Source organism: Haplochromis burtoni, unplaced genomic scaffold, assembly GCF_018398535.1.
Source record: "Haplochromis burtoni strain Fernald_Lab_line unplaced genomic scaffold, NCSU_Asbu1 Contig_273, whole genome shotgun sequence".
In the NCBI taxonomy this organism is placed as follows: domain Eukaryota; kingdom Metazoa; phylum Chordata; class Actinopteri; order Cichliformes; family Cichlidae; genus Haplochromis; species Haplochromis burtoni.
The window spans coordinates 610,568-622,684 of record NW_024582634.1 but is presented as its reverse complement, the minus strand read 5'-3'; the positions used below and the strand labels follow the sequence as shown (position 1 = coordinate 622,684).

At 47.1% G+C, this 12,117-nt stretch overlaps 2 protein-coding genes across 3 annotated transcripts in view; both read right to left on the bottom strand.

Annotated features, from left to right (window-relative positions):
• Positions 1-690: 690 nt before the first annotated feature.
• LOC102300861 (probable transmembrane reductase CYB561D1) lies at positions 691-5,061 on the bottom strand. Its single transcript, XM_005939786.3, has 3 exons — positions 3,712-5,061; positions 3,317-3,354; positions 691-1,265 (listed from the first exon to the last, which is right to left on the bottom strand). The coding sequence occupies exons 1-3, from the start codon at positions 3,866-3,868 to the stop codon at positions 759-761; spliced, it is 702 nt and encodes a 233-aa protein (XP_005939848.1). The 5' UTR covers positions 3,869-5,061; the 3' UTR covers positions 691-758.
• Positions 5,062-8,710: 3,649 nt separating this feature from the next.
• atxn7l2a (ataxin 7-like 2a) overlaps positions 8,711-12,117 on the bottom strand; it is a 21,694-nt gene continuing 18,287 nt past the window's right edge. Inside the window, exons 8-10 of one of the 2 annotated variants that reach the window (XM_005939779.3) lie at positions 11,737-11,858; positions 9,702-10,596; positions 8,711-9,035 (exon numbers count right to left, since the gene is read on the bottom strand). In XM_005939779.3, the coding sequence (XP_005939841.1) occupies positions 9,018-9,035; positions 9,702-10,596; positions 11,737-11,858 (1,035 nt within the window). In that variant the 3' untranslated portion in view covers positions 8,711-9,017. Of the gene's footprint in view, positions 10,597-11,736; positions 11,859-12,117 lie in introns of both variants that reach the window. The other variant, XM_005939778.3, reaches the window with a different exon arrangement.

Below are 12,117 nucleotides of genomic sequence, written 5' to 3'. Positions count from 1 at the left end.
ACACACTATCAGCCACGTCCATGATCCAGCCTGGAGCAGAGCAGATCGGACAGTGTCGGGTTGTTCTTAGCTGGTTGATACCAGCTGTAAATGTGCATAAAATCAAATCAGCCTTGTGAATCTGTGGAGAAGGCCACAGGGTTGCAATTTGAAAACGTTTTGGTAGACCTTTTGTGTCACAATGTAGCACCTATAAGAAGGCAAAAGGCAAAAAATATCATGAAACAATAAATATCAGAATTTTCATGTTGGTGTATAACCTGGTGTAGCTCCATGTTCTCACACAGTCAGCAGTAAATGTTCATCAGGCTGCACACAGTCTCACCGAGCATACACAGTGAACAGCAGTGAGACTCCACAGCCGCAGACACACAAAACCAGTCCAGGTGTGTCCACCAGCTCCACCTGTGGGACTCCAACAGTAGTCGGCAGCCATACTTACACACCAACCCTATAATGTTTCACGCTGCAGTTCTTCTACAGGCCACTAGATGGCAGCTACTTGTAGCACTCGAGGTATGAAGAAAAGGAAAAAGAACCTCTCCCAGAAGCTACGCCCTAAAATCCCTTATTTCAGTTGTAGTTTAATACAAATATAGCTCACCACACCACAGCTGCTAGCTTGCTTGCTAACAGTGATGACTGGTAAAGACATTTCACTCAGGGATAAATTCCACCCTTGCAAGGGTGCAAGTTAAAGAAGACTCTTTATTTCTTCATTATTCCTTTTGGATGTCTCTGCCATCTGCTTCTGGTTCCTAGCTGGTCAGCTTCTTGCGGGGTAGATAGGCATTAGTGATCTGGCTCATCACCACCAAGGCAGGGAATAGAGGCAGGATGAGGAAGGCCCACCACGCCACCCCCTTCGCCGTGGCCTGGAACCAGTCAGTGAACATGGCAGACATCACTGTCACGGTGGAAAACAGGTAGACAACCAGGCCGCAGGTGGCATGGTACAGCTTCAGTCTGGACGAGGGGCAGGAGAGACGCAGCAGCTTGGGGAAAATCACAGCGATGCCGCAGGCCGTTTGGAGCACGGTGGCGGTCAGCGTACACATACCCAGCAGGCTGTGCCAGGAGGCCAGGTGTGGGAGCTCCGACACATTCTTGCTGGCCACAATGAACCCAAGTCCAGTGGCTGCAGCGATCAGGACCAGAGCCTGACAGAACCAGTGGAGACGGACTTTACTCTTCCATGATTTGAAGCAGAAGGGAGATCCCTCTGCTGAGAACAGCAGGATACCTTCGGTCATGCACAGGCAGTACTGCAGTGAGAGGAAACAGATGTTAGTAAAGGGGCTTATTTGGTGATTAGTGGTGATACAGATCCAGCCATGAAAACTCAACAAGCGATTAATTAGATGTAGAGTTGTGGGAATTTATTCTAACGATCTAAACTCCTGTTTTTCTGCACATCAAGCTTTTCCCAGTTCATTCAAGGAGACAAAGTGTGTGCTGTGTACATGAGTGACATCTAATGTGATTGTGAATCAGAAACTGTAATACAGCAACGCACAGCACCAGCATATTATGGGATGGGCCTGTAAGTTGATGATTACAGACAGATGTAGCAGGATAAATGATGACGTCAGACATATGGACAATAACCCGAAGCTTTACCAAAGACTTTCTCAAGGCAAAGAAACAGAGTGTTGTTCAACTGCCAGTCAGCTGACCACAACCTGTTCAGCTACTCGAGTTTCATAGTAACTGCATATGTTGAATTAACATTCAGATCTGGTGCATTATTATGGCTGCCGGTCTCTGATGAGACTGAGAGAACAGCATACTCTAGCAGTGTGTAACACTAGGCCATACCATCATTTATTTATATAGCACTTTAAAATCAACACATGGCCGACCAGCAGACATAAAAAGTACAATAAGAGTAATAAATAGTTATTCTATAGTTTTTAACCTGGATTCAAAGACTGATGTAGACTCCCTAATGTGAAGAGGAAGATCATCCCAAAGCTTCGGGGCCACAGTAGAGAGCGCTCGGTCTCTAAGGTTCAGCCATGATTTAGGGACTGAGAGCAACAGCTGCTCAGCTGAGCGAATGAGGGGGGGCATAGGGCTGATATACAGGCGCCGGAGCATTTGAGGGTTTTAAAAACCAAGCATTTAAAAACCCTTTAAGTAGATTCTAAGTACCGGAGTAATATGCTCAAATGTTCTTTTACCAGTTACAAACTGTGCAGTTGCAGGCACGGCCAACCGCTATTACAAGGGAGTTGCAGTAATCCAAGCATGAGGTTATAAAAGCATGGATGACAGTTTCCAAGTCACGCCTGGAAAGAAAAAGCTTAACCTTCGACAGACGCATGAGGTGCCAGAAGGAAGACTTGACCACCCCGTTTGCGTGGCCATCAAAACTAAGCACAGAGTCAATTTTTACCCCAAGATTAGTAACCGAGCTTGTCGGGTGACAGTCAGAGCAGCAGAGTAACCTCTGGGGTACCAGAGGAACCGTTCCATTTTACGTTCATTAAAACTTAAAGAATTTAGAGCCATCCATGACTTAGCATCGCTAAGACGATCAAGCAGGAGTCCAGTCGAGGAGCTATCAGTGACTGAAAGGCAGATAAAGGCGGCTATCGTCAGCATTTGTTTAAATTTCTTGTTTTTGCATCCTGTGGCAGGAGATACAATGGAAACAGTAGTGGCCCAAGAATAGATCCCTGTGGTACACCCGACAGCAGAGGGGCCACAGACAAAATCTTATCCACGACAGTGCCAATGTGGAAATTCCCACACAATGCTGTAGTCGAGAGATCAGCAGTCAGAGCCACCAAAACAAGCAATACATGTTTACCACAGTTGTTGCTAACAAAATGTCATTCATAACCTTTGTGAGCCATCTCTGTGCTGTGAAACGGCTTCAAGCCAGACTGAGGAGCTTCTGGAATCATTCAGGTGATCCAACAGCTGAGTGGGAACAATCCTTTCCAGGATCTTACTCAGACTTTATCACTGCATCAGATATTTTGTATATATCACCCATCTCTAAGCTTCCTTCTCTGAGTGTTAACATACCCTCCCTCAAATCTATTATTTACAGTGGAAAGCTGACAGAGACTGGAGGAATGTAGTGGGCTGAAAGCTAGCAGGAAAAGAAGAGACCTGTTTTTGAGACAACATCTCCATCCATTATTTGAAATATCCCCTTAAGCAGCTTAGAAAGCCATGCGAGAAGAGCCACAGCTGCCCGTTTACTCCAGCGTGTCATTAGAAATATATGGCCATCGGCCGCGAGCGGTCGTGGGTGAGAGGAGTGAGACGAGTGTCTGTGTTTGTGTGAGGACTGGAAACTTACAGCCACAGACATACACATGGGATGCCAAGAGAACAGACCTGGAGAGACAAACAGCAGATTAATGACACAATCATCATGTGCTGCAGCTTCAACAGCAGCAAACTGACCGTCAGGAAAACCTAAACGTACCCACTCAAGGACACGCACTGTGATGCAACAGCTCAAACACGGGCTCTAATCTGCACTCGTTTACATCTTTATCATCAGAAACGGAATCATTTTGTTTACTGGAAGAAAACCATGATAATAATATTTATTTTACTACTACGTTGATCAGTAAAGAAGCCCACGCAGCTGATCGGTCACGTGAATGACTAAATCACAAATAACCAAAATCACTTCCTTATATTTGGCAGGTTTGATGACGGGGATAAAACACTGTACACAACACTTACTGGTTCCGGGTCTGGACAGCAGGGAGAGGACGAGCGTCAGGCCCAGGCCGGTAACATGAGTCGCTATCACCGCCACTCTCCGCAGCCACACGTACAGCCAGAAGTCCCGCATACCCAGGCCCTCTCCCACCGGGCTGTACTCCACGTCTGACCGCATGCTGCTCACAGCCTCTCCGGCTACCTGCTCCAGCGTCCGGCGGGAATACGAGGTGTGCTGGAGAGGACCGAGGAGCCCGTGCTGTCGGGAGGCTGCACGAGCTCCATAGTCGCGCGGTTACAGCGAGCACGAGCCGAGCAGCATCAGAGTCGCTGCTTTGCCCAGGCTCGTGTGTGCGCACGACATCCTTCCTACGAAACCCATTTTGTTAAGGCCATTTCCGGCCTGAGGACGCAAACAGAACGGGCGCCGCGATCCCTCCGAGTCTGCACACAGTCACCGAGCTGCCACACCGTCGCTTCTGCTTCCTGCTTCGACCTTTTCTCGAAGAAACTACGCAGTGAGCTGACCCGACTTGTATTTCCTGATTCTCGTGTCAGCCGCTGTAGCCAAGCGCAGGGAGAAACACTAAGAACCGTGCATAGGCACAAAACAGCGTTAACTGAGCGAATCTTAACCTCACTACATGTACACGTAGATGGGTGAAAATGATTATTGTAGGCTTATCAATTATTAATGCACATTGTTGCAGATCATGTACAGCCTGTCGTGGAAACAGTATAGGGCTTTGGAGCGTGATGTCACGGGGGTGGGCGTGGAAAGGATGGCTGATGGCTACGCCTCTCTCAGCAGGTTAATGCAACACGTGGTCCAGGACCGGTTTGAGGTGCTGAATCTCCACATTCCCCATCTCACAGTCCAAACAAGTCCTCACAAGTGTCGGGTCTTAAGGAATCTGTTGCTAACATCTTGGTTCCCGATACCACAGCACCTTCAGGGGTCAGCAAAGGGCTAACTAACATAACATTATGCCTAATTGGTGTAAATGGAGGCAAGGACATTAACATCATATATGCATGTATGTTAAATATGATCTCTGTTCCACAGGCCTGTCAAGGTAGCAGTAATTAGACCGTTAAAAAGTCCTCTGTTTACCGTGTTAGCTAATTAGAGGCCAATCTTTCTTGTATCCCAAAAAGTCTTGAAACAGCTGATCATCTGCAGGTTTCAGAAACTATCACAGTTATGATCTTCTTTGGGCTTTGAGAGCAGACACATGTCTGCTAGACCTCAGTGCAGCGCTCAGTTACCCATAATACTTTGTATAGAGTAATGTGCTGTAGGTATTACAGGTACTGCACTGCAGTGGTTTGTATCATATCTATCTAATAGACCAGTTTGTGCATGTAAATGGAGAGTCCTCTTCACACACTGAGGTTAATTATGGAGTTCCACAGGGTTCAGTGCTAGGACCAATTCTGTTTACATTATACATGCTTCCCTTAGGCAGCATCTTTATTTATAACGCACTTTACATCCAACAATGTTGGCCAAAGTACTACAAATATAAAACAAAGAGAAAACAGTTTAAATTACATATAAAATATCTTAAAATAAAAAAATATATATATAATTAATAAAAAACATATTAAGAGAGATCAACAGGTCCTGCTGTGCTGCAAATAGATATGTTTTAAGACGTGATTTAAAAACAGATAAGGAAGGTCCTGTCTAACATGTAAAGGCAACTCATTCCACAATTTTGGTGCTGCCACAGCAAACGCCCGACTCCCTCTGAGCTTACGATTAGTCCTGGGCACGCTCAGGAGGAGCTGGGCACGCTCAGGAGGAGCTGGTCAGCCAACCTGAGGGGCCCGAGGCCAGGCATGTCCAAAGTCCAGCCTGCGGGCCAAATGCGGCCCGTGTTCAAATTTCCACTGACCGCAGCCTGTGTCACTGATTTTTTTTCTTAGAAGGGTGGACAATGAAATGAACATGAGTGAACCTCCAGAGCCTTACGGGCCAAACGAGAAACAGATTTGTTTGCTGCTGCTTGTTCCGCCGTAGATGACATGAAGCTACCGTAGAATAAAGTCACTGGGGTTATTATGGATGGTGCACCTGCTGTGGCTGGGGAGAGAAATGGACCCTAGTCTGTAACAAAGTCAGCAAAGAAGGAGGTAAAGCTACAAAACTCCACTGTATTATTCACCTACAAGGACTCTCTGCTAAACATTTGAAATACGACCATGTTCTGAAAAAGGCAATAAGGCTATTAATAATATTCGCTCCAAAGCCCTGTGCCACCGCCAGTGTCAACAGTTTGTACTCAACATCCAGGCTGAGTACAGGGATGTTGTGTATCACAATCACGTGAGATGGCTCAGTCGGGGGTCGGCACTGCACTGAAGCGCCTTGAGGCGACTTTTGTTGTGATTTGGCACTATATAAATAAAATTGAATTGAATTGAATTGCAGCGCTTCTACTCTCTTAGGGAGGAAATCAGACAACTCTTATAATAACACAACATGTGAACACGCTGAACAGGAGCCTTCAGGGGTAAAATGCAGTGGTAAGACAACTGTATTCACATATCAAAGCCTTTGGGACCAAACTGCTACTTTTCTAAAGACATCTGTCACAAATGCAGCCCAATACCACACATTTCCCATCGCTACAGGAAATAATGACTAGTTTCCTACAGACCAATGTTAGTGCGCAATGAGGTGGTATGCAGCAGACTTCTCTGGCTGAGAAGGTTCAACAGCACTTTTGGGATTTTGCAGCTATTAAAAAAGGAGATCACGCCTTTTTCCTCTCCCTCTTCCGTGGACCCTGATGATGCTCCTGACCATTTGCAGCCGGAGCTCATTGAGCTGCAGTGTGACACCAAGTATCACCGTCGGCACCAACAGCTTTTTCCGCCAGCTGGATAAAGGCGTGTTCCAAGAGATTCGAACATTTGCTAAGAAAATACTGAGCTTGTTTGGCTCACATACTTGTGCGAGAAGACATTCCCCGTCATGAACATGAACAAGAAGCGTGAGGACAAGATTAAGCGACTCACTTACATGACATTTTGCGCATCAGAACCACTGTTTCTGAGCCAGCCCTGGGCCATTTACAAGGTCTCAGTATCACCCTTCACATTAGTGCAGGCAAGTGGTTTGTTTAGCTTGTAAGTCTTTTTTCCTTGTTTTTTTCAGTTGACTGTCAAACCAGGTCTCCCAAACCCTGCAAATGAAATAATAAAATCTGATTCGGCCCAGCAGCCCGTTTTTCAATTTCATATTTTTGAAATTGAAATAAAAAACATCCATTTTTGTTTTTGAGATCTGATTCAAAATCCAATAACATAAAGTAGTTTTTTTCATTTTTGATGGTCAATTTAAAAAACTAAAGAACGAGCGATGTACGGATTTATATGGCCCAGTGTTTGTACTTTTGAATAAGTTAACTCTTAATGTTATTTTTCTGTTCACATGTTTTGAATTTAGATGTTTAATTTTTCTTCATTTTGTGTTTTTCAAATACATTATTTTGGTAAAAACGTTTAACAATTCATGATAAAAAAAATTCATAATAAAATTTGTGTGAAAAATTTACATGATAAAGTTACAGAGCCCCGCAGGGGACATGGAGAAAAAAAAATTAAGACGGACTTTTGTGAGATCTCACAAAAGTTGAATTCCTACAATGGCGGCAGCTACTTAGTTGTGATATTACTCTTTCTGGGTCACAAAATACACTTTTAAGATATTTTGAGGTGTGAATGTAGTTGTGTAAACGTCAGATACCTGCTCGGTTTACAAGACATCACATATTTGCAAAAGTGCTCCGACGTTTTCGGAGATCTGACACCCACCATCTCGAAGCTAACGGGAGGTCGAGACCTACTACAGCCGGGAGGAACACCGCTTTCCCGGCACATCGTGCCTCGACCTCCCGGTCGGCTTGGAGCTGGCGGCCTCCGAAGGATGCGGCTAAAACTTTTGCGAGATCCCGAGTTTGTTTTGCGAGATCTCGCAGAAGTCAGTCTTAATTTTTTTTCTCCCATGTCCCCTGCAGGGTCCGTATAAAGTCGTTCATTTGCATTTAATTTTAATGGTTCAAAATATTTCGGGCTGAATGGTCGGCCCACACAAATGCTCAACTTCCCAAATCCTGTCCTCTTTGCAAAAAGTTTGGACCCTGCCTTAGGCAGCATCATTAGAAGACATAGCATACATTTACACTGCTATGCTGATGACACCCAGCTCTATCTGTCCATGAAGCCAGATAACACACACCAATGAGTTAAACTGCAGGAATGTCTTAAAGACATAAAGACCTGGATGGCCGCTAACTTTCTGCTTCTTAATTCAGATAAAACTGAGGTTATTGTACTCGGCCCTGAAAAGCCTAGAAATATGGTGTCTAATCAGATTCTTACTCTGGATGGCATTACCTTGGCCTGTGACCAAGAGATGTCCTTCAGTGCGCAAAATGCAAATGCAAATTAGATGTAGCTTGGACTGCAGTAATTTGATATTAGGCGATCCTAAAAACGTCCCGTTTCCTTTATTTGTTCCAACATGCTGCAGCCAGAGTACTGGCAGGTACTCGAGACAGTCTGCCTGTTGATCCAGACTCAAATTCTGCTCCTCATACACAATCTTAATCTAAAAGACTTCATAGTACCATATCGCCCTAATAGATGTCAGACTTTTAAGATGATCAAGTATGTAGTTAAGGCTGGATCAGGTGACCCTGAATCTGCTGTGTCTTCACTCACTCTTTGCATTTAATCATTTAAGCCCTGGCCACCTTCCATGTGTCCCCTCACTCCCTACCAGGCGTGACGGCTGCCCCCTCCTCAGCCCGGTTCTGTCAGAGGGTCATTGTTGGGGTTTCCCTCTATTACAGGAGTCTTTAATAACAAAGCAGCTTGAGGCAGCTGTGGGGATAAATGTGTTAATGCAGTCACATCATCTAGTTTCTAATTGTAAAACGTGCACCACTGACTTCAGCCCAACATGAGAGCACATTTCCAAAGTGATAAAGAAGTGACAGAAACAAAGTGAAAATGACATTTTTAATCAATTTTTATAAACCAACATTTCATTTAGCAGCATAACCAGATGGTCGTGAGGTATTTCTAAATCCATACGCTCTGAACTCCTCCCACCCTCCTTCACTCACCCAGACCTACACACCCAGCTGCGATCCACACTACATCGACACTGCACATACAAACAAGCGGTCACATCCACACCCGAGCGTACGCTCCACAGACAGAAGGCACACACAGACACACACAGTCCTGTTGGCTCAGTCCTGGACTGAGCAGAGCTGGCTCCCTCATCGTGGCTTGTAAGGCAGGCACACTTAATGGTGCAGTTTTGGCTGTAGGACAAAAGAAAATTAGTCAAATTATTACTTTTGTTTAGACAGCTGCTCTTTGCATTCACTTCATAATAAACAAAGATCCATGTTTCACACAGAGCCAGTTTAAGACCGCTCCTCGGAGCGTGGCGGGAATTTCTGTCCACCGCTGCTGGGCGTCACGGAAACAGCTCTCGGTTGAGTAATAGTCATTTTTAATACCTTGCAGCAGACCTGTGTTAGTCTAGTCCAAGACTACGTCGCTGACAACAGAGACTCTGAGGAGTATGACCTGACTTATCTATGGCACTTTGTAATTACCCAGAGGGCAGCAGCTGCACCTTCAACACGTCAGCAGTACACTGCTGCGTCTATGCAGAAACATGATTCCTCTACATGCACTGTGAGGCACTGAGCTGGTTGCACGGTACAAACTGTCTGACTGGCAGCATCCTTTCAGCTGTGCAGAGGCAGTCTCATCAGCTACACCAGTGAACACAGGTGACGAGCTGTGAGGTAGCTGCACAGGCAGAGGCCGCCCTCACTAACGCAGCCATACAAGCAGAAACACAACAGAAACCACTCCGTTCTCAAAAGAGCTTCAAGGGTTACTCCTAGTCGCCTTTGCAGGGGCCAAGTGTGGACTGGAACTGCTCAGTACACCCATTTCCCCTCGTCCAAACCTACCTTCTGTGTGCCCAGTTTCTTCTCCACACCCCCAGAAAGCGTCCCGCTTTTATTGTCTTTCCAGGGGTAGAAGTTTGAGCGTGGAGACGAAGTGGCAGAGCTGGAAGAAGAGGAGGAAGTCAGGCAGTGGGCTGAAGGCTTAGAGGAGGGAGCGTTATCCTCCGTACGACCAGCTTTGCGTTTCTTCACCGTTCCCATCTGGTGCTCAAAGACCCTCCCGCTGCCCTGCCCGTGCAGCCCTGAGTCTCCCACGCAAGCACGGCTGTGGGAATTGGCGGTGGGAGAAGGGTCCCCCAGAGGAGGGTGTGTCCGTCTGTAAGTCCAAATAGCCTTTGTGGTCGGCGACTGGGCGTCTGTGGGGGAAGGCTGGGGGTGGGGTTTGCTGCTGGGGGAGAGCGTGCCATTGGTCTGTGCGTGCGCTTTGGAAGATAAAGACGACGTGTTGGAAGGCGGGCGGCCCCTGTCCTGGAGGACGATGCAGTTCCTGTCGGGACCAGAGTGCTCTCCTTCCTGGGATGGGACTTTGCGCTTGCGGAGAACAGCGGCTGTAGCGACTTGCTCTCGCAGCTTCAGCATTTGCTTGCTGGGACGTCCGACTGGATTCTTGGGTCTCCCGGGACTAGGGTAGCGCGTCGCCGCAGGCGCGCCATGACTACCGGCGATGCTGCTGCTGCTATTGCTCCCGTAGTTCTCCAACTGCGTGGATGTCGGGGGCCTCCCCGGCCCTCGACTGGAAGATGATGAAGATGACGCCGTTTTGAGGGAGGAGCTAATATGACTTCCTGTGCGAACCTTAGAATGTGATGAAGAGGAGGACATGATGGTGGGAGACACGGATGTGATGGTCTTGGCTGGAGGAGGAGGAGACTGAAGGTCTGCAGCTTGAGGTATTTTCCTGGACAGAGGGAAAAAAGAACAGATGAGCCCACCTGCAGTGTCTGACAGCACAGCCATGTTTACAGTGGCCACACCCCCGCCTCACCCTGCCACGGGGAACATAAAGCCCAGACAGCATTGTGAGGTCATCTTCTGAGGGGGCATTGAACCAAACAACCCAGGGTGCACCTCTGTGCCAGCCTTGTTTGTGCTGCTGTAACATGTAAGCCCTGAGTGTCTGTTCCTGCACTGTATGTCAGCAGACACGTTGTTAGCAGGAAACTGCTGCCATACGACAGCTCCTCAGGACCTGCTTAGGCTCAGACCGAGCATCTGATGGAGGAAGAACGTTACACGTGGCATCGTGAGCATTTCACACTGCTGCTCTGTCCGGCTTTGCCTGAACGAGTCCCACTGATGTGACGTTATGGACCGAGTGGTTTTAATGCCACAGCCTACCTGTATTGTTGCCGACTGCATCCATCGCTTTATCAACACACTGCATCCATTTTCTAATGGATGCTTCCAGCAGGACAGTGTCTCACACATTTCCTGTGTCAGGAACAAAAGGAGCTATACTGTTTGATAATGTTTAGGCTTTTTACAGTGAACCAAAGCAGCTCCAACTCTTTTCCATGCTGCTGTTCACGGCTGACAGTGTCAGGGCATGCTCCCACATCAGCACTGACTGACAACCAAACCTGTCGTGCTGAACTAGGCTACAGTCAGCATCTCCATGTGTGTCACAGTCAGGGTGAACTGCTCTGTCTAAAGCACAGAATATAATGTCAGAGACATTCACACCCGTGGCCTGCTGCAGATCGTCCTGTGGGGCTCTGGCAGTGCTCAGAGTTCCCACACAAAGGAGCAGACACCAGTCTTGATGTGGGTTAAGCACCTCCTGCAGCATCTGTCCATCTCCTGGAGACTCCTGCATGCTGTTGAGGCTGTGCAGGGAAGGCAGCAAACCAGCTGAAAAGCACACAGCTGGAGCACTACCTGTGCAGCCTGTGCAGGGTTCAGTCAGGGTGCTCCCAGTACTGACACTGACCCCGGTGTCCGTGGGTCGCTCCATTGTTGCACCACAGCTGCTGACAGTTACTCTGAGTAGTAAACACACATATATTCACATGAAGCTCTGTTCACAGGGACGTCTTACTTCCAAAGATGGGCGCTGATGTGCTGTTCCAGCATGCTGCTGAAGGCAGACCTCAGGTGGTGTAGTCTCCTGTCAAACGTGTAGATGCCCTGACCCAACACACGGCTTCCAAACGAGCACACCTTTAAAAACAAGAACACACCTTTAAACACCGAGCACAGAGGCTGTGCAGATATGATGCTGTCTGAGTTTACATTCAACACAACTGTTTATTTTGGAACTTCACAAAATCCTTTGAGTTGCTTTTCACACGTCTACTTTTGTATTTGTATCTATTCCAGCACCGTTTGCAGTCAGTCTCTCAGAGAAGTGCCTGGAAGAGCCTGTGGCACCACTGCAACCATGCTGCTTTATCCACACACACACACACACACACACACA